General features: G+C 41.7%; 2 protein-coding genes across 17 annotated transcripts in view; one reads left to right on the top strand and one right to left on the bottom strand.

The window, feature by feature from the left end:
• Nucleotides 1-2,398, bottom strand: part of BAZ2B (bromodomain adjacent to zinc finger domain 2B) — a 157,029-nt gene extending 154,631 nt beyond the window's left edge. For 10 of the 16 annotated variants that reach the window (XM_074828366.1, XM_074828374.1, XM_074828368.1 and 7 more), the window contains exon 1: nucleotides 2,276-2,326. The gene's annotated coding sequence lies outside the window, so the exon portion shown is untranslated. Of the gene's footprint in view, nucleotides 1-2,275 lie in introns of all 16 variants that reach the window. The other 6 variants (XM_074828372.1, XM_074828379.1, XM_074828380.1 and 3 more) reach the window with 3 other exon arrangements.
• Nucleotides 2,399-18,100: 15,702 nt separating this feature from the next.
• On the top strand, nucleotides 18,101-20,760 carry LOC141924903 (uncharacterized). Its single transcript, XM_074828215.1, has 2 exons — nucleotides 18,101-18,222; nucleotides 19,192-20,760. Exons 1-2 carry the CDS (start codon nucleotides 18,122-18,124, stop codon nucleotides 20,390-20,392), a joined length of 1,302 nt encoding a protein of 433 aa, XP_074684316.1. The 5' UTR covers nucleotides 18,101-18,121; the 3' UTR covers nucleotides 20,393-20,760.
• The last annotated feature ends 2,138 nt before the right edge of the window (nucleotides 20,761-22,898 follow it).

Here is a 22,898-nt window from a genome sequence, read left to right as displayed (position 1 = left end):
TAGTTTATTATAAGTATGAGACGTCAAGTATACTCTCATTTTCTGAAACTATTTATCCTCTGTTGCTCACCATTTATAACCTGTCAAATCTTCTAGACCTTTGTTGCATGTATAATTTAGAACCATCTGTTGTACATGCTTTCAACTATTTGAACATTTTCATCTACCTAATATTCACATACCTGGCAAATACTCGACACAACCACACCTTCTGATGCATTTAAAAAAAAAAAAAAAAACAAACCACCACACCCCCCCCACCCCCAGGTAAATATCTGACGTTTGTTCCAACATAACAAGGGCACTTTCGGCCCATCATTCAATACTGACTTGGATAGAAAAAAGTCTTGATGTACTAACAGCTATTCCTATTGCTTTCTATGTTAACTGTTGTCAACGTTTTTCCCAACCCTGAAGACAAAGAAAATGCAAATTAAATACAGGCAGTTTCATGTTCTCGTTAGTGTGACTGTAAATATGCTGCAAGTAAGACGAGTATAGGAAAGAGAATGGAAAGCCAGAAGTTTACCTATAATAGTTATTCCTTATCAAGTACCCTGCGTTTCACTAAGTCATATCATGTGACCAGAAAAACTTTTATGAGATTTAAAAAAACAAAAGCGCAATTGAGAAGTAAATTAACAGAACAGTACCTTTTATTGTTTCCCTTTTCACAACAGCTGACACAGAGCTTATACCCAGAGGTAAAGAGATATTTTTTTTTTTTTTGGAAATGAGTTTAGCATAGTAACTACATTTTACCACTTATATAGTATCTGAAACATAACACAAACGTATAAATAGGTACTCTCCAAGCAAAACCTTTTAACAATATAGCTTAATAAGTTTGTTGCTTTCAAATATACCCCCCAATCTGTCATTTAAAAATGGAACAACTGTGTATTTCCATATTCCTCATCCCAAGTAGAAACTGTTTATTCCTCAAGGAAGATTCCTGTACCCAACGTTTCATGTAAACTTAATGACAGATTACTACTTTCTGTAGACAAAAACAATACAAATATCCAGATGATTCGTTATTTAACATCAGAACTTTGGAATTTTTTTAAAACAACGAAACAGTTAAGCAAGCATTACGTATTAAATAAAAGGCCAGGACGGAAAAAAAAAAAAAAAAGCGCGGGGGGAGGGGGGGAACAATAACCCAAAACCACAATGATTTCTCTACCTGTTACAAAACCTGACACCAGATAAAGAAGCATATTCTTAACGTTCCCTGAATGTGCAGTCTCAACTAGGAACCTTTCTCTTTAAAGTGCGATTTACAACACGTTAGAGATCAGGAATTCCGGGGGAAAGCACACACTCTTGGAAAAATTCCCCTTAAACTTTATATGACGTCACTGTCTGTCCCTGTAACATTTCCTAAACTTTGAGTCTTCTCCAAAAGGACTTTCAGGATTTCCACTCATTCCCTCCTAAAAGAGACGGACAGACTTGGGAATAAAAATTTGCCCAAGATGGCGAAAGGCTCGTTGTTTAGAGGGCAGAAAAATGGAGGATATTGTAATATACACAAAGGGATAAATTTCAACAACTCGGCCCAGGGCTGCAGCTGCTTGTTTCTCTTTATAAGGAAGCAACCCGCACAAAAGATAAAGGCAGCGGGGCCCGCAGTGAGCCGGGTGAGCGGAGCGGCGCCCGCTCCCGGCCCGCCCCCCCCCCCGCCACCGCGCTGCCCCTACGCGCCCGCGCTCGGGCGCGCGAAGGGCTGGGGACGCCCGCGGAGAGGCCGCGCACGCTCCCGCCGGCTCCCCGCGGCCCCGCCGAGCGCCGCTCCGCGCCCGCGCAGGGCCGGCCGGCCGGCGCAGCCCGGCCCGCTTGACAGCCCCCGCCGGCGGGCAGTGCGGAGCAGCCCCGCGGCGGCGAGGGGAGCGCGGGCGGAGGAGGAGAAGAAGCGGCGGGAGGGCCGACGCGGAGCGCACCGCGCCACACAAAAGAGCCGCCCCGGCGGCTGCCGGCGGCCGCCGGCGGGGACGTGACCGGCGCCGCCCGGCCAAGGGACGGGCCGGCGGCCATGAGCGAAGTTTAAAACCGCTCGGGACCCAGCCCGTCCCGCCCGAGCCGCTCCCCCCACCCCGGGCAGGGCCCCACGGCGGGACCGGCACCGGGGCCGCGGCCGGCCCGCCACAACAAAGGCGATACGCACCGGCGGGGAGGCGGCCCGCAGCGGGGGGCCGGAGCGCGGCGACGCTCTAGCGGCTCATCTCGAGGGAAAACTCTGCCCGCTCCGCGCGGAGCGGCCGGCACTCACCTCGGCGGTGCGGCAGCGCGCCTCGCCTCGCCTCTCCTCCGCTCTCCGGTGGCGGCAGGCCGGGGCGCGGGGGGTGGGGTGTGGGCCGGGCCGCCTCCCCGCCGCTCCTCACAGCCCAGCGCCGCGCGCGGGGGGGCGGGGGCGCGCGCGCGGGGGCGGGCGCGCGCAGTGCCCCGCGCCGGGCCCAGCCGGTCCCTCCTCAGGGCTTCTCCAGCCTCCGCCACCGGAGTGACGTCACAGCCCGCTCCGCTCCCCCGACAATGCGAGCGGCTGCCGACGAGGCGGGGTGACTGGGGCTCCGGGGCTCCGCGCCGGCCGCCCGCCCTCCCCCGCCAGGAGCGGGGCAGCCCCCGCGCTCGCGCCCGGCAGCCGCCTTTCCTCGAGAAAAAGTTCCCAACAGTTCGTGTCTTCCGAGCGGCGGCCAGAGGATGTCAGTCCGCGTCCGGTCATTTTTTAGCGATGACTTTATCGGTCGGGGAAGAAGCACGGTTGCCCGCCTTCAGCACGTAAATTAATTCTTACAGATTAAGTTCAGGTAAAAAAAAAAAAAAAAAAGGCAAAAACACAGCAACAAAGAATCTGCGGTACAAACAATAGCCGTCTCCAGAAAAGGGAAAAAAAGAAAGGCGACCCATTTCCGAAAGAGGAGACATTTTAAAGCAGCGTAGCAAATCAGAAATTCGCAGTGGAAGCAACGTCCAACTTTTATGCTCTAGAACTAGATAAATAAAATCCAAGTAAAACGGGCAACAAGGGTGGGGGAATTAAAGTTACGGGGAAGTATTAAAATTCACCAGCCATTGACACAATTTTTTTTAAAATACGTCTTTTAAATACCAACGTTCTCTCCTTGCCTGAAACAGCCTATACAGGTTATTTGTAAAGAAGTAAAAGCTGCGCTTCCCACAGCAACGCTGCCAGCTACACACACGGTACCCGCCTCTCGCTGCTTTCTTTGGCAGCGGCTCACACTCGGGCAGGGTTAAAGTACACGCCGCGAGCCGGAGGACTGCTCCCTGTAAACCCTAACGCTGGGGATTTAAAGTTACACCGCAGTGCAACGAAGAAAAGCTAAGCGGTTTCACTAGGAGCTAGTAAAAATCGTACTTGCAGAATGCAAGAATATCCGCAGCTGGCTAACCTTATTAAACGCTACATACAAGCATTTTAAAGATCAACATTATTTCTAAATAAAGCTGATCTCAGCATAAAGAAATATGCATATGTAGAAAGATGCCATTGTTTTCTGTTTCCTCTTCAGCCACTGGCTGTGATTTTAATTGTGCTGGGGGATCTTCATTAGTATTAACACATGGGGAGATTTCACAAAGCTGCTTCATTAGGAAAAAAAAAAGCTTGGCAGACTAGCTCTTTTTGCATGCAATGAGAATGTCAGCCTTACCTCGGTCATTTGTAACATAATAAGTGCAAGCACAATGATTGCAATGCAGGAACATTGGGGGAAGGGCAAAAATGCTGCCTAATACGGATATGAGAAAAGAAAGCTGCTCATTACTCAGTAAAATGTATGCTAAAAATTAGTGAAGATTATGTCTCATGAGACTCATACTAAATACATTAATGTGCTGATATGTTTTTAATTATTATTTTTGTGCTAGTTTATTTCATTCCCAGGATTCGCATCCAGCAGCAAAGGTTTGCTAGCATTTATTGATTTTTTTTGTCCGCCACATTCCCGGAATACAGATTTTAATCATTTCACTACACCACACTCAGTAATTTCATTAAAAACTGGAACCTTCCATCCCCAGAAAGGCATTTAATTTCAATGACACACAATTTCTTTTAGCAGCAAACTGTCTCAACAGTAAAAGCTGGCCTAAGGTTCAAATGCATAATTTAGTCCCGAGTTCTCCATGCTCTGCATTCCTTTGAAGCTATAATTTGACTAACTACCTAATAACTGTAATAAGTACAATGATTTCCTTATAATATGTTATTAACCCGTATTTAATTAACTCGGAGGCCAAGCTCTGTACATGTTTGATTGGGTCAGTACCTCTCTAACCTCAAAATTTACTAATAATGGTCTTGAAAAGAGAGTGTGGGATAAGAACGAGTATGGGTACAATAAATATTTCTGTGAAATAGCTGTTTTGCTCAGAATGTTATGCATCAAAAACTCATGCATCTTCCAAGACAACAATATTGTCACTGAGGAGATAACAGGATTTTATAAGGGGAAACAAACAGTGGATTTAGATAATTCACTACCAAATTTACTGGCTGTTATGTACATATTTAATATGACTGCTTGTAACATTTAAAATAAATTCTAGTATCTATTATTATTATGACTACTCTAATTAACCATTCTATTTTTTTTTTTTTTGCTGTTAATAAGCCAAACCATAGTATCCTGTGAAAAATAAAGACACGTGTATGGTTGGACAATGTTACGTAATCTTTGTTTTCTGTAATGCTCAGCAGCACAGAATTTAATCAACCTGAATACAGAACCACAGGCCCCAACGCATACTTCTTCTCTTCACAAAGTTCAGTCAACTATCCAAATTTAAACCACTGGGATATATTTGACATCAAAGTAGGAACAATATCTTTCTCATTGCACTGAATATTAATTTGCCCTTCAGTCAATAATTTAAAATAGTATTAGGTAACTACATAGTATTTTATAGTCTACACCAAAAGATGTTTTAAAACTTACTGGTTTTCCTTTGGTCACAAACAAATCAGTTTTACTACTGCAAAACTTACTAAGGTTTTAAAAATGTATTAACAATTCCTTTGTTTTAATATGCTTATTCAACAGAAGCTGTGGTTAGTGGATGCTACTGATGCATTTAAAGTGATTAACTATTACATCAGAAGGGTTCCTAGCTTTCAAATTTGGCTGTTCTCCCCCAGGCAATATTAAAGCTGTAATTCTCAATTTTGAAAAATGCAAATTCAAACTGCAGCATGTACACTACAAAAATAGGATTCTTTTTTCTTTTGCTTTCTTTGTATGATGAATTAATTACAAATATAGCTAGCCTTTCCATTCTTTTCAGGTTTCCAGTGTAAGTGCCATAAAAAACCCCACAATATACCATGTCAGAGTATTGTTTTGTAGTTCCTTTTGTCTTTTCTGCTATGCCTATTGACCCTATCATTAATATCACTATAACTAGTTGCACCCACCAATGCATTCATAAACTTAATTGCTGAATTGGGAGAAAACAGAAATAAAATCAAGTAAGGTCCACATTTACAGACATGTAACCTTACACATTTGAATAATTGTACTGATGTCACTAGGAGCACTTACATACCATACATAAAAGTCTGGAAGGTCAAGCCCAAAATTCCTATGGGACTATGTAGGTGGAGTTCACTGTAATGATCTCCCCAAAGGCAAAGCCAGCTAAAGAGGTTCCTCTCTTCTCCACCCCTGTTCATAGGTTAACAGCACAGGTTTACAACCCTTCATTTGTAGCAGTTCAGCTGTTTGTGGGGCTACGCTCTAAGGTCAGTGAGTAAAGTTAAAACCCACACAAACATTTCCAGACTCTGATCTCGTAATGTGGTTTATCCTTCTTATCCACCTAAACAAACAAAAAGGCTTTGGAAGTGTTTTAAAAGGCTATGTATGCAGTATTTGCTAGAGGTTAGAAACCATACTATACTGCTGTTAACAGATGTCCTGGAGTAGTGTTTGCAAAGCATGTATCTTATTATAAAATATATTAAGACAGATTTGACACACTGTAAGGACCAGCAGAAAGTTACCATCAAAGAGAAAATAACAAAGTTTTTGCAACGTTAGTAGGACTTAGTCATTCCTCTGATGACGGGTAGGAACAGTTAGCATTTAATGTATGCTATCAATAAAAAATATAAAGGTCGATTTTCATTAAAAAGTGAATATATCATTCAATTTTGATGTGCAATCTATGTTTTAAAACATTACATTCAAAAGTTGTAACAGTGTAAACCAGTTAAAAGCATAGCCTTTTTGCTGAATTTACTCTGTGTTTAGGAGGTTTATTCTCATGACAGGTACTTGTCAGCACTGCTGAGATTACACTACCACTCTCTGATGGCTATTTATACAAGTTAACATGTGTAAGTACTCCTGGCTTTATGCTCCTACACCCCTGGTTTTATTATGTCATCCTAGAGTGGTCAAATGAGGATCTACTTCTTACTATAATGAAAGAGTTTAGAAGTACAAAAGGCCAAGGAGTCTCTAAAAGCACAAATAAATTTATAAACAATATGAAACAAATGTAATAGCTTTGCAACTGGATTGATGTATTCCCCATTAAGTTGCTTCCATTGAGAAATGATGTTTAATTGCTCAAAATCAGCATGTAGGTAGCTTTTCTTCTAAAGCTTTGCAAAGGTGCTGCTGAGGCAAATGAATCCCCAGAAGAAAAGCCGTAACTGCAGAAAATACAGATTTGAAGTCAGATGATCTGATCAAGGGCCAAAACAAGAACTTCCAGAGGATGGGAGAGACTAGACTGCAACTTCACATGTACTATCAAAGCTTAAAAATCTTCCCTAAGAATCTCCTGCATCAGCCTATGTTGCAGGCAACTTATCAAATACACTTACTAGAAAGGGCACTCCTCTTAAGACACATCTCACTGTGAAAGAGACAAAATTAGCTACAAGTTATTTTATTTCCCTTCAGTCCTCAATTGTTAAAGGGTACTTCTGCTCTTGTTGAAAGATAAAGAAATCTATGATTTTTTCTGCCAACCCCATTTTAGCACTCGTACTCGAACCTTGCCTTCTATAGCTCCTCCAGCATCTCTTTCATGTCTTCTCGCATCTGAAAGCCCCAAGTGTGAACAAAAATAGTATTTTTATTAACCAATTTAATCACTAACAATGACAAATGTCAGTTCATTCTAAACAATTAAACTATTAACCCTTTAAAGGTAGATAGATAAAAAAACATTCTTCACTATGTCCCCTCTATACTGGTATTCTTAGTCCATTTTACAATGAAAATATATGTCTCTGTCTTATACTCAGAACCAACATTTGATTCTAAGTACTAGAGCACTTTCAAGTGCAAGTTCTTTTGGCCAGATATCCAGGACGTAATTCTGACCTGTGGAATGAATGAAAAATAAGCTTATTTTAAATTTTTCAGCCAGGTAATAAAATACTTCTACGTTAGAAGAGACTTAGGATACTTGTTCCTATCTGACAGGAGAAACACCAGCCTCACCAATAGCAATGTTAGCAGGTAAGGTACTGAAAACTTTTTATTACCATGAGAGCACATGTTGTTCTATCAAAATCTTTGCAAAATAAAGTGACCAAAAGAGGTACATAAAAACAAAAAATCAGTGGGTTTTTTGTATCTTTTTTTTTTCTAAGTCTTTTATAAGAAATAAGACAGGGAAATACTAACTTGCAAATCCAGTTCATTCATCCAGTGCAGTTCCCTGTATAACTCTACAAAATACCTTATGAAATAGCTTGGTTAATTTTGTTTATGTCTATGAAGCTCTCTTTTTTCTGGACCAAAATTAAAGCTGCGTTTTCTGGGATTAAAGGATGTAGTGTGGTTTTTCTTCCTCCTTTTACTTCTTTAACCACAAGGATTCAAAAAAGTCCACCTCAAAATTTAGTGTGGATCTGTAGTAATTACACCCACAAGTGAGAAGAAGCTCTTTTGGGGCGGAGTACAACAGCTGTTACACAGCAGACAAAACTACACAATGGTTTAGGACAGGAAGTGATGGCATCTCTTATTAAACTATAGCTAAGCAGGAAATAACCTTATGTAATTAGCCAGCTTGGAATCTGGCCAGGTCACAAGGATTAAGAACTCTTGCAAAACGATCAGCAAGATCTTCATTAATTGCCCGTGAACTTAATTTGAAAGCCCAGCATATAACTACTGCATATATGGTACAGTAAGCACTGAAAGAAGCTATGACAAATTATTTTGTTAGTATATACAAATTCAAGTTGCACTTGGGCTATTAAAGATAAGTTACCTTTAGGGTACTTTAAATAGTTTTGTCCATAAAATACTATGCAGTTGGCTACCTTTAAAGCTACATTGAATTTACACATATCATTGACCTGATTTTTAGTATATTAAAACAGAATAATGCACAATTTCTTTACAACACTCACCAGTACTGTGACACAGCAGAGATGCTGGTGAGTTGGTTGGTTGGTTGGTTTGTTGGTTGGGTTTTAGTGTTTTGTTTTGCTTTTTTTAAAGAGATGCATGCTGGTCAAATTTTATTTGATTAAAATCTCTGGTGCCTGCAAAATCTTTAGTTTTGAGGTGCAAACTGCCTTTGCTTATGCAGGTCAGATTCTTGGGTTTCTAGCTCTTCTCTTAGTCTATCCTTATTGTGTTTACAAATAATGTTGCTAAAGACATTATAAACTCTGTTTTATCTTTTAAGAACTTGGTGATGCGTCCATAAAATAGAAAATACATAAAACAGAATAAGGATAACTGCAAGAAAGCTAACCTGGAGGGTAAATTGGATGAATTTACAAAATCATGTTCTCAAAGAAAAAAAAAAAACATTAATCCAGCATACACATGTATGTTTGATCATATTAACTCCTGGTACCTTTCAGTTACAAAAGCCTCTATTAACTACTTCTTCCCAGAAATTGATTTAACTTAATCTGATACTGTATCATTGCAGATAACTTCACTGATTTGATTAAACATGGTGAATACAATAACTGGTGAAGTAATTTAAGACAAAGTACGCAATACGTCAAAGTGCTCTGACTCATCTCTTCAGCTGTTGGGATAATGGCTTTTCCAACAATATCATTAAGTGAAAGAAATACAGATTACATGGGTCTAATGTTCAAATAATGTCCTTAGCATAACAGCATCAACCAGTCGGTATATTTCATTTTCCTCCTATATCATATCCCCTATATCCCCTGTTCTAGATGAGAGCTAGATTCAAAGGTAAATTATATAATGATCCTTCAAAGTTACATGTTCTTTCTTCATTGCCTCACAAACAGTAACCCTTAAATTTGAAAACTGCTAATGTTTATGCCCTTTTTATAGGTAAGGATTGAGGTAGACAGAACTAAGAGCTGAAATCATAAGCTTGTGATTTTAAGTCCTACAAAGTGCCACCTTCCAAACACTAGACAAAACATTTTTAGGAAAAGTTTCGTACTAAGCTTAGTTGTGCTTTGGTATAGAAATACACATTCCAGAAACTCATGGTTTTCTAGGAGTTTGGTTTATAATAATACAGTTCGTAGAAGAATTCAGAAGTATTCTTCCTGAATGCAATACTGACTATGGCCATTTTTTAAAAAAATGTTTAAACTATCTTCATGCCTTCAGAAACTCTTGCTAATCTGCTGTTTCTTAATCTGAGCACACTTTCTGCATCATCAGTTTGATTTCTCAACTCTTCACACTCACTTAGAACCCTCAGAACATCATCACCATGCATGGCACAACATAACCCAAATACAGATCAGGCTTCTTTCATAACTACAGAGTGCTGAACTACAGATCTAGAAATTATTATTGCAGCTATCAGAACTTGAATATTTTTCAAAAGGGTTTCTGAAAGGATTGAAACATGTATTAAGGAAATTTTATACTGTTTCATACATCAAATAACTAGCATTTCTTGATATGAAAGCAAGCATAAAAAGGACCTTTTCCTTACTAGTGAAAATTTAAACCACCCTAGGTTTATTGTTATATACTTGGGGGTATCTTATGCAAACAGTTGTAACAAAAAGTAATTTACTGTAACTAGAAAAGTAGAAAGCTGACATACACATATTGATAACTCAAAACTTTCACAATCTTGGCCTTCCTGCTACCTTTTTCCTTCTCCTCTTCCCCCAAGTTATACTAACTTCCTTTGCTGAAAGTTAAAACTACATAAATTTGGAGTGGTTTTTTGACACTGTCCCGCATGACATCCTTGTCTCTGAATTGGAGAGACATGGACTTGACAGAGGGACCACTTGGTGGATAAGGAATTGGCTGGGTGGTCACACTCAAAGAGTTGCGGTCACTGGCTCGATGTCCAAGTGGAGAGCGGTGACGAGTGGCATCCTCAGGGGTCAGGGTTGGGACCGGCGCTGTTTAACATCTTTATTGGGGACATGGACAGTGGGATCGAGGCACCCTCAGCAAGTTCACAAACAACAGCGAGCTGTGTGGTGCAGTTGACATGCTGGAGGGAAGGAATGTGCCATCCAGAGGGACCTAGACAGGCTGGAGCGGGGGGACGTGCAAACCTCATGGAGTTCAACAAGGCCAAGGGCAAGGTCCTGCCCACGGGTCGGGGCAATCCCCAGCACAAATCCAGGCTGGGCGAGGAGGGGATTGAGAGCAGCCCCAAGGAGAAGGACTTGGGGGTGTTGGTGGGTGGAAAACTGACTGTGAGCCAGCAATGTGCACTGGCATCCCAGAAAGCCACCCTGTGCTGGGCTGCACCCAGAGCAGTGTGGGCAGCAGGGTGAGGGGGGGGATTCTCCCCCTCTGCTCCGCTCTCGTCAGACCCCACTGCAGTGCTGGGTTCAGCTGGAGAAGAGAAGGCTCCGGGGAGACCTTAGAATGGCCTCCCAGGACTGAAAGGGGCTACAGGAAAGGGGGGAGGGACTCTTGATCGGGGGGGGGGGGGGGGGGGGGGGGGGCGGGGCGGGGCGGGGGGGGGATAGGATGAGGGGGAACGGGTTTAAACTGAAAGAGGGGAGATTTGGATTAGATCTAAGGACGAAATTCTTCCCTGTGAATGTGGTGAGGCCCTGGCACAGGTTGCCCAGAGAAGCTGTGGCTGCCCCCTCCCTGGAAGGGTTCAAGGCCAGGTTGGATGGGGGCAACCTGGGCTAGTGGAAGGTGTCCCTGCCCGGGGCAGAGGGTTGGAACTGAATGGGCTTTAAGGTCCCTTCCAACCCAAACTGTTCTATGATTCTGTGATTCTATGAAATTCATTACTATCCCCTACAGAGAGCTTTTGGCAAAGCTCTGTGACAAAACCTTGCCTAAAGCACTTGCTGGCATGGTAAAACAACTAATTTGTGGTTCTGTGAAAGCACATAAGAATTCTCATAAGTGGGAAAAGTATACCATGTTTGAACTTTTTATGACTATAATAGATACTGTTCTCAAATTAAGCGTGTCAATCCAAATTTTAACTTCTAAACATTAGTTTTCTGATCACATTTTGATCAAGGAAGTCAGTAAAGATTCCTTTGATGCTTCTCATGTCATTATTTTTTAACATAAACAGAGAAACACTAAAAAAAAAACCAACCCAAACATTCCAAGTGTCTGCTCTTGAATTTCAACATTAAATCATACTCAGCAAATATAAATACAGCTGCATGACAGATAATATAAAAGATTACATACATTCATAAAATGCACGAATTAAAAATAACCTCGATGCTTTCCCCAGCATTTTTAATAAGCTATATATACTAAATTAAATCTCCTGTGGTGCTTCAGCAGTTTAGCAAAAACTTTAAAGAGCTATTAAAAAAGTGAGAGCAAATAGTTAATTCCTAGATACTGCAGTTTTTCTCTGATTTTAACAGAGAAAACATGGCCCATGTTCCGCCATGTTTTTGATTTGTAGCTGTTAAAGACAGCACACAAACTAGAGCCAGCCTGGGTTTTCACAGACCTACACCAGCACAACGGAGCATCAAGCCAAGGAGCATCTCAGTACCTTCACTACCGCTGAGGCCTGGCTGTCTCCCAGCTGTCCACCTCTCCCCTTACACTTGTGCATACCCAAACAAGGCCCACTGCAGGTTCACATAAACCAATGTGAGTTCCATCACACAAGGAAACAGGGCCCCATGGCCCCTCATGCCCACGTGCGGCTCATGCACACCCACACTGCAGGGTGGCCCTCACACGGCGGCCCTCACCAGCAGCCCTTACACATCAGCCCTCACATGGTGGCCCTCACACAGTGGCCCTCGCCTGCCCACTCACCCTCACAGCTCGCGCTCAGGCCTTTCCCGCCAGGTACAGTACAGAGCCCTGCCAAGGGAGCAGGGTCATGGGGCAGCTGCCTGAATGTTCACTGGCCATCCAGTAACATTCATGGTGATTGGCCACACTGAGTTTAAAGTTGGGCAGCCACGGCGGCTTGCCTGGCTGTGAGGGGGGAGGCACAGCCTTGCCTCCTGCTTGTACAGTGTGGCATGGTGGCAAAACTGACAGACAGCTCTGTACTTAACTGACCCTCGCTTTTCCAGACTTTGTGTTCCCACTACCAGACCAGACTCCAAGTGCCTGAAAACTCTTTGGTACAGGTCCCACCTTGGTTATTAAACTTGAAGCTTGAAGTTGGGTTTTGCTAGTGTAAGACTGACTGGAGGTGACCTCATGCTCAGCTGGAGTGGTGTATTGCACAATTTGTTCACCTACCTCACTCATTGGCAAGGATTCTTCTAAATACAGTGAAATCCAGCTTATGCTCCTTTGCTTAAAATGTGTGCAGGTCTCAAATAGGGTGGTGGTTCTGAAGGAGTCAATTTATGTACATAAAAACTGTTAGGCAACAGCAAGTGAAATGCTTAATGTAAAATATGTGAATGTTTAGAGCAGGTAAGAGCCTATGTGCACACAGGAATCAAGGCAGACAATGGAGGAAAGGAGTAGCCATTTTCTTTTCTTCTTGTTTTTCAAAGCAGTTATTTTCTTTTGTTTTTCAAAGCAGTTGCACATACAGGTAAGTGTACTTGCTTCTTAACAGACTATATCTTTTATGAAAAGACTATTAAAAGCTAGACAATGCATATTTATTAACCTTTTTTCACTGCTGGACATAGTTCTAGCATGGGAACTCTACAGTAAAAGTATTGAAGGTAATGACAGAAGCTCTTCTCAATCTCCTGTTAATGGTATCTGAACAAGAGGCTATGGAAGCATTTTTTAACATTTTGGGGCAAATATATAAGCTTTAATTTGAAAGGAGATGTGTATTTGTGTGTAGATGCAGTCTGAATTATGAAGCCAAGAACCCTGAGCTTTAACACAGTCAATGTAAATGCAGTCAATGTAAATTAAACACAGTCTTTCTAAAGGTAATAATAATGCCTCTGGTCTAATCATGAGTGCAAGTGTTAAATTTTACAGGAAGAAAAACCAAGCCAGTTTTGGATCTTTTTCTCTCAATACATAGAGAAAGAAAGGAATATTTCTTCCTGTGAGATACCAGTGTGGAAATTGAATGAAGAATTCTAATGACAAAGAATTATAAAAAAGGCTTGATCTCTATTAGACATATTATCTGCTGTCAAAAATCAGTGTTGGTAGTAGAGGCAGTTCAACAAGTTTGTCCAGTGTTGAACATTATTTAAGAGTAAGGACAAACTGCCAACAACAGGCAATTTTCCCATTGCAGACTAACCTCAAACGATCTCGTTCCATATACTTCAGTGCACACAGAAAGCAGCCAAGAAATCTATAGATACTGATGACTGCAAGAGAGAAGATCAAGGTAAGTCTCAGACAACCTCAATAGCTAACCTTAACAGTATCATTATAGTGCTACTGTCTAGAGATCTAGATGCTAGCAAGGAAACTGCTAGCAAAGAATTCCTGTAGCTATACTTGAAACCTATCACTAAGCAAGGCCTCAATAGTCTGTCTTTTCCTCCATGGGGCATTTATTAAGAAAACATGTTTACTAAGGAAACACTGAATTTCTGAACCTATTCTTACCAAGCATTATTTTTCCATCTTACACGGTTCAAAAGGGTATGCTTCTGCTCTAAGACCTTCAGCTATGCATTGGTTTTCACTAATATTTTTCCATTTGCTCTACTGAAGAGTTCAGATGAAAATAGGGTTTTTCATTTTCCCCAGTGTCAAATATATTAGTTCAGTTCTCTGAGCCATACTAACTTCCACCACTTTGTCTCAAGTCAAATGAATTGAAAAAAAAAATCTGAGTTCTGATTTCTTTGCCCTACTTTTGCTGCATAATATTAATTGTATTGATTGACACTATGTCCCTTTGTACAAGTCTGAGTTCTATAAGCACACCAGCAGGTATTTACTACTAGCTATTAAGTTACCTTCTAAGGTTGTCTGGGACTTACCTTGATCTCCTCTCTTGCAGTCATCAGTATTTATAGATTTCTTGGCTGTCTTCTATGTGCACTGAAGTATATGGAATCAAAATAAATTGGGGGGCGGGTTCCTTGGTCTAACAAGCCTAAGCTTGATACACAATTTGAGGAAGTTGAAAAATGAGGCTTTCTGCTTTCAAGTCCAGACACTGGTTGGATTTCAGCTAGAGCTAGGTTGAAAACACAGCACAACTAGCCCACTAATAACTTAGGTTTTGAAGAGCTGGCTTGATGCAGTCAGCCCTGGAAATTATCTCTTCCACACCTGCCCATATGTTCTTAATTTGAGTGGAATACAGATGGTGTTCATGAGATCCCTTTCAATCTGATTTATTCTAAGTGCAGCTATGCTGGCTTCACATTCTGTAGCTTCATTTATATACCTATTTATTAAGATGTATGCAGAATAGTAAGTGCAACTGTCCACCATCTGTTGAGCTGGGGGTTTTTTTTTGACCCAAGAAAGTCACAATTCCAAATACCCCTCTTTCATGGATGCTTGAAAATCCACACCAGAGGACAGTACTGGGGTTGTTCATATGCACAAGACCTTCATCACAAAAGACAACTATATACTGATGTGTATGTCTGTAATAACACTCCAGTGCAACAGACATTTGGATGGCCAAGGAAGAAGTGTCTGGATTCCTAAATCCTCAGTGGCAGCTGTAAAAGAAGAAAGAAAGAACAGACTTTTGGAGGGGAGCAGTGAGAACTGACAACTTTGATTCCTATTCCATTGGTTTAAATTTTTCAGTAAACTGAATAGACAGAGATCTCAGCTTTAGCTTCCTGTCAGGGACCACAAAGTTGACAGCTATTAAATGTCAATCATCTATGAGCTGAGCAGGCCTAAGGACCAAAAATTTACATATATTATAGAAATAGTCATGTACCTCTTCATTGGCCTTACGTTTTGCTATTATGTAAAAAGATACTGTCAAGACTGCAAAAAAAAGTTCTCTGAGTTAAGAACAAACAGAACTAAAGCTGCATGTGTGACACCCATTTGGTCTCCTTGTGCTCATGAGCTTATTATTCTAGTGTGGTTTGATGGGGTATCAAGGCTGTACACAAAGGAGGCAGTTGTCTACTGAATTTCTGGTTCATTTGCTGCAGAAGTTGGAACACAGAATTAACGAAATACTGAGTTGTTGGTCTTTAAGTTAAGGAAAATCATCACCACACTGGAGAGCAGGCTTTCTATCTCTACCTCTCACACAAAATGTTTTTTCTTAAACTGAATTTTCAGAGCTGGTCAGTAGTTAATCTTCGCTACCTAAATATGTAGTTTGGCCACCTGTTTTCTGAAAGTATAGGGTATTCACAACTGCAATTGACATAAATTTAGAGCTGTCACTTGAGCAAAGATCTTCACAAAACACAGGTGCTTGATCTGAGTATCCAAACTGGTCAAAGTTAGCAGACAGATATGCCAATATGCCACATATGAAAAATGAGAAAATAATTCGTAATACCTATAAACCAGTATGCCAGATCAGGACTACTTATTCCAGAATAAACTGTCACATAAACAAGGTCTTATGAATGGCCTAATCACCATATTATAAAGAATCTACTTTAAATTCATGTCTGCGCTTGTTCCAGATCAATTTTCACCTGTAAAAAAATCATTACTTATAGCCTACTTGTTGCCTCCAAATTGATAAATTTCTCATGTGCCTTTCTAGTGTGTGCATTTCTACAGTACAAGAAGCTTCTTGTCCTTCATTTTGTACACACAAGCAATTGCCAACGTAATCTGGCTTTGTAGTTTGACTTCTGTTGCTTTCAAACAGGGCAATTGATTTATGGTCAATGCAGTAACGGACATATGAAGACTTGTTTAAAATATCTCCTTGTAATCTGATGTGTATTGCCATTGCTAAAATTACACAGCAGCAATTTGAGACCTATGACTGGAGAGGTACTTTCATTAAAGATACCTGCTCTCAGAATGCTGGCATTTCTGACAGAATGATTTTACTCATGCATCTCAATCCAAAGGTGATTTTTATTACTGTTGCTTTGTAAGCGTGGCATATTAAATTGAAAATATTTTCTCAAAGTCCTCACTTTGTGAAAAAGGTGGCGAATGTATTTTATTTTGTCACTAATTTCAGGAGTATTTTCTTCTCCATAAAAAAAAACATCTGGTTTACCATAAACTGAGGTCTCATTTAAAAATCCAACTTGTTCAAGGAAATTGAATTAAAAATAGAGATTTTAGTCTTGTGGTGGTTTAGCCCCTGTCGGGGTCTGAGACCACGCGGCCGCTGCCCCTCCCCCACAAAGGGAGTGAAATACAAAGCCCCAAGACTGAAATAAGGAACAGTTTAATACAATAATGCAATAGCAACACAACCAACAACAACAATAACAATAACAGTAATAGTGATAGCAATGAACAGAGCAAAATAGCTACCAAATACAGCAGTTTGAAGCACGATGTACAAAACCACGAGTGCACTGCGCTCCCGCGCCAGGAAAATGTGACCTGCCAGGATGTGACGTCCGCATGGTATCTGAATAACCCGGCTAGAGCTCCCTCCCCACTGCTGGGGAAACGTAACCCTATCCTGGTTAAACCAGGACAAGTCTAAAAACTATGTAATAACCCATGCATTCATTCCATGTCTTATCTCATATTAACCTTTTGTTAACTACAGAAAAAGCTGTAATATGGCTGCCTGGAAGAGCGAAAGGAAACTCGGCTTTGCTAGTTCCACTAGTCAAAGAGCTATTTTAATTTGTGTTTACTCGTGTCCTAAAAGCAAAACTGTTCTCCTGAATATTTATGTTTGCACAAAACACAAGTTTTCAGTGAACAGAAGAATCAAGAAAGCATTATTTCTGTGGATTTTTTCTCTTTTGACTCCTCTTTTACCACAGTAGTCCAGTGTATCCCAGGACCCCTTCAATATCCTTTCCAGGGCAGGAGACCACACATTGTATGATAAGGCAAATCCATATGAGTGTTGACTGGCCAGGAGGTTTGTTCCAACCAGAACATACAGCATATGCAACCGCCATTCTTTTACTCGCTGAAAGTATTAATTCATTTTACTCCCCTTCATGCCTGGAGAGATCCAGCCACCGAGACCTCCAGTAAGTTTTCTTGCTGTCTGCTTTTACCACTCTCCCAGGATCTCCATTGGGCACTACTGTCTCAGCAAGCAACTTCTCTCTGTCTGTTCAGTCTCAGATTTAGAAATCTCTGCTCCCATGCACCCTGGGTTTATCACTGAAGCGACTGCTATTCTTTTGGCAGCCTCTGTACAGCCTCTGTACAGCCACTGATTTTCAGAACAGGAACACAGTTATCATTGAGATTTCTATCCATCTTTCAAAATGGGTTGAAATCACTCAAGACATGGAACGATGTGGCTGACAGGGCATTTGTATGAGCCTCATTTCCTAGAGCCTCACTCTAGAATTATGTGTCCCAACCATGCTGCTGAGAGCACTGTAACCTATGTAGGGGTCACAGTGGCTCCAGTTTCAGGGTAAGCAGAGACGCACAGTTGTTGCCTTGGAGAACACACCTCCATTACAGCCTACCCATCAGGCCTGGGCACATCTACTCCTAGGATTTTACAAGAAGTCTCTAACAAAACACTGGAATTTATGTATGCTAAATGTTTGCATTAGACAGATATGTGTGAAAGAAAAAGCAACCAGTAAATGACTTACACAATTATTCCTGTCTTTTTCAAGTCCAAAAGAAGGTGATAACCAGGAATGGCAGAGGAGCTGAAAGTGAACCTTACTGGAAAGGCAGCAGGAGCCAGCTGTGCACAAGGAGAAAGGAAGAAGGCAGGCAAAACACATGTTTCCACAAGGTAAAGATACAAGTTTCTCATGTTTGTTTGTTCTTTTTACTTTGACAATAATGACAGTTTCTCATGAGTCCTGGGTTGTTGGCTCCAACACAATACTCCTTTTTCTCATTAGAAAGTACCAGTGTGTCCTGGTTTAACCAGGATAGGGTTAAGTTTCCCCAGCAGTGGGGGGGGAGCTCTAGCCGGGTTATTCAGATACCATGCGGAAGTCACATCCTGGCAGGTCACAATTTTTCCTGGCGTGGGAGCGCAGTGCACTCGTGGTTTTGTACATGGTGCTTCCCACTGCTGTGTTTGGTAGCTATTTTGCTCTGTTAATTGCCATCACTATTACTGTTATTGTTGTTGTTTGTTGTGTTGCTATTGCATTGTTGTATTAAACCTTTCCTTATTTCAGTCTTGGGGCTTTGTATTTCACTCCCTTTGTGGGGGAGGGGCAGCGGCCGCGTGGTCTCAGACCCTGGCAGGGGCTAAACCATCACAACTTTGGCGCCCAACGTGGGGCTGGAGAAGACTGAAATAAGGACAAAAGAAGAAGTGTGTTAGAGCAATCTGTTAGGTGTAATTTTTCTGTTTTACTTGTATTGTTTGATAAGAAATGTTTGCAATGCTGGGCAATTTGCTTGCGTAGTGGGGCTGGATTAATCCTCATGTCCACTCTGTGCTCCTAGTAGTGGCATTTATTGTTGGTGGAAAATGTGTCAAGGGCTGTATTTTGCTCTACTGGTTACTGTCTGCTTATAATGGGCTCGTTTCACTGCTTGTGGGGGTGCACCGCTACCTGTTTGCTGCCTGGTCTTTTGTTTGGGGTCTCACCCCCTCTATGGGTGAGCCAGGGGAGGAGATTCTCTCGGTTTTTGAGAATTTTAGCTATCCCTGGAGCCTCCTGGCCACTGTGTTCGCGGCACAATGCTTTCTAAATGCCTGCCAGATCTTATTTTGGGCCATGCGGTACTTCTCCAACAATAGCACCACCCGGAAACCTGCCCCGGGGGCAGATAGTTATAAATGGCAAGGTGTGTGGGAGAAGATGGGCAAGTGCCTGAGTCAGTGGTCACCCCCAATGCTTTGGGATCTCACTGTCGAACAAGTGCAGAGTCCTGATAAACTGGTGGAGTGTTTGGAAAAGGTGTGCTGCCAATCTGACAAATCCCGGGAGACACAAATCCTTGCAATGTGCTGGGGGCTTGCCCATGCTTACCGTGTCATCTTTAACACTGTTCACTGCCCCCAAGGGGGCGAAAAAGCTGCTAAGATCGAGGTGGCTCAGGTGCACTTGGACTGGCAGCGTAAAGATGAACTGTTCATAGCCCGGTGGGCCCATGAGACCTCGGGCCACCAAGGCAGAGATGCAACATATAGGTGGGCTCGAGATCGAGGGGTGGACCTCACCATTGACACCATCGCAGAGATCATCCACGGATGTGAGACGTGTGCTGCAATCAAACAAGCCAAACGGGTGAAGCCCCAGCGGAATGAAGATCGATGGATGAAATATAAATATGGAGAGGCCTGGCAGATCGACTACATCACACTGCCACAGACCCGCCGAGGCAAGCGCCACGTGCTCACAATGGTGGAAGCAACCACTGGGTGGCTTGAAACTTATCCAGTGTCCCACGCCACTGCCCGAAATACCATCCTGGGCCTTGAAGAGCGAATCCTGTGGCGACACGGCACCCCAGAGAAGGTTGAGTCGGACAATGGGACTCACTTCCGAAATAACCTCATAGATGCCTGGGCAGAAGAACACGGCATCGAGTGGGTCTACCACATCCCCTACCACGCACCAGCCTCCGGGAAGATTGAGCGCTACAATGGACTGTTAAAAACTACATTGAGGGCAATGGGGGGTGGAACCTTCAAACACTGGGACACACATCTGACAAAGGCCACTTGGTTAGTCAACACAAGAGGATCTGCCAATCGAGCTGGCCCGGCTCAGTCAAAACTTCCACGTGTTGTGGACGGGGATAGAGTCCCTGTGGTGTGCATGAGGGACCTGCTGGGAAAAATGGTCTGGGTTAGTCCTGCGCCGGGCAAAGGCAAACCCATCCACGGGATTGTTTTTGCTCAAGGACCTGGGTGCACCTGGTGGGTGATGCAGAAGGATGGAGAGGTCCGATGCGTGCCACAAGGGGACTTGATTGTGGGTGAAAACACACCGTGAGTTATACTGTGCTTTTGTTAATTTTTCTTTGTCAATGCTAATTGCTAAGTGGCAGCTGGATGTGACGCACATGGTATAGAATAAAGGGGTGGATTATGTCCTGCTTTAACCAGGATAGGGTTAAGTTTCCCCAGCAGTGCGGGGGGAGCTCTAGCCGGGTTATTCAGATACCATGCGGAAGTCACATCCTGGCAGGTCACATTTTTTCCTGGCGCGGGAGCGCAGTGCACTCGTGGTTTTGTACATCGTGCTTCCCACTGCTGTATTTGGTAGCTATTTTGCTCTGTTCATTGCCATCACTATTACTGTTATTGTTGTTGTTTGTTGTGTTGCTATTGCATTGTTGTATTAAACCTTTCCTTATTTCAGTCTTGGGGCTTTGTATTTCACTCCCTTTGTGGGGGAGGGGCAGCGGCCGCGTGGTCTCAGACCCCGGCAGGGGCTAAACCATCACACAGTGGAAAAAAGCATATATTTGGCAAAAATGGACAAAAAAGTAAAATAAATAGTTGGTCAAGTATAATGTTAAAAAAGTACCCCATTTCATATTTGGAGGACTCCCAAATCAGTCACTATATATACACAATATAGAGGAAGCAAAGAACACAGAGAACAGTTTTACTAACTTCAGAAGGAGATGTGCAACAGAAGTTGGGTGGAATAAGTAGACTATCATTAAGTGAATTACTGTATTAGTGGTTAATTTTTCCTCTTGTCATATTTCACCTTTTTCTCCATCATTCAGAAGCAATCCTGACAGCTAATAAGCATCATAAGCATTAGCCTTCTACATAGACAGTGGACTTACCTCACAGTGCAGGACTTCTTTCCAAATGCTGTATCAGTCAAACCTGCCATGTCTTTGCATGCAATGACAGGTGACAGTGAGCACTGATGCTTCTAGGGATCATTGTCACCAGTATCTCAGGCCAGGATGATAACCATCCATTTGATGAAAAGACACAGTGAAAAGCACCAAGCCTATTAGCAAACAAATCTTTGGAGAGCCACAATATAACCTTTATTTTAGTCTTAGACAGAAAACACCAATTTGTATTCTTGTAAAGCACTTAATATTATGCCAATCAAATAGGCATCTGTGAGCCCAAGGCTTTGAACATCAGTTTTATCTGGACTTTTAAAAATCCTGTGAAAATCTTCAGATGGCTCTAGGCTTTTAAAAGTCTAGAACTGTTGCCTAAATGATTTCTGACAAAATTGCTGGGAGGGTGTAATATGCATACTCAGTTCCCCTATTCTGGTCATCTCGGGGTTTTTTTCTTTCTTTTTTTCTTAAGGTCAGCAACTGTTTGGATTCAGGACCATAATCGATGTTAATTGCGTATATTTGTTTTGGGTAATTGCTTGGATGACTGTTTATCATAAAGTAAACATTACCCTTAACTAGTTATTTCAGAGCTGACAATGATAAATGCAGACTGATTATTTTAAAGGAGTACTGTATTTATTTTCACTTCTCACTTGCAGATCATAGAGCTTGGTGATGGAACTAAAATCACGTGTTCTCTTTTCCCCTGCATTATCTCTTCATATGAAACTGCCAATCATGCTTATTTATTAAGGTAAACAAAAGAACCTATGGTTTTGATATCAAATAAAAGATATTAAGTTATTTAACTAATTCCATGAATGTGCCTTAAATTATGAGAAATTATGAGTATTTCTTACCATATTTGTTCTTTATCTTATTAAGTGACAATAATGCAGAGGCTAAATGACACATTCCAAACAAAACACATTCTAAATTTAATTATGTCAAGTATAATCACAGGAATCTAAATATATTAGCATAAGAATATTATAATTCTGCACAGCTGATAGAAGTTGACTGAGTTATGTTATAAAAAATTTAAGATACAAGCTTTCTTTTTGTCAGACCCTTATTTTGCTCTCTGGAGCTAGAATCAAATCCAGGGTTTTTAACATCACAGATACACAATAATCCATAATTCAACCCACTCTTCCTCAAATGCAAATATTTTTCTTACTGGATCTACATTATTTAAATTCCAGATAGTATTACTTGTTCAGCAATATGCTAAACTCTTATTATAGCCTGAGCTAAGAAGACAGATGATCTTGAAGATGAAGCAGGAGACAGTTAAAAAATCCATGACTGATTTCAAAGCTGACCAGTGCTTAATTGACCGAGACGCAGAAGGCAGAAAGAAGATAACTTCAACCTTTATGATTGTAACTGAACAGAAAGTCTCTAATATATTAGAAAAACAATCTTTAACATTGATAATAACGTATAAACATACAAGACTGGTGTTTGTGCACACAGTGACATGGATGCAAGCCTTATTTACAAGGGAGACAAAGAAAAAGAGTACATTTGTCAGAAGACGCAATGGCTGTGCTCAAAAATTACAGAGTATAACTTATCCCCAGAATATACACTCAGCCATTTCAGTGAGGTAATAGGTGACCTTGTCCTTCTCACATCACATTCAAAAAGTGCGCATAAATTACACAAGAAAGC

The sequence above is a fragment of the Strix aluco genome, chromosome 6, assembly GCF_031877795.1.
Source record: "Strix aluco isolate bStrAlu1 chromosome 6, bStrAlu1.hap1, whole genome shotgun sequence".
NCBI lineage: Eukaryota > Metazoa > Chordata > Aves > Strigiformes > Strigidae > Strix > Strix aluco.
This window is presented reverse-complemented; position numbering and strand designations above follow the sequence as displayed.

Excerpts from the sequence above, each read along its gene's own strand:
- LOC141924903 (XM_074828215.1), top strand. The coding sequence starts at position 18,122 with ATGGCAGAGGAGCTGAAAGTGAACCTTACTGGAAAGGCAGCAGGAGCC. Across the intron at positions 18,223-19,191 it reads AAAACACATGTTTCCACAAG|CACCACCCGGAAACCTGCCC; the intron begins GTAAAGATACAA and ends CTCCAACAATAG.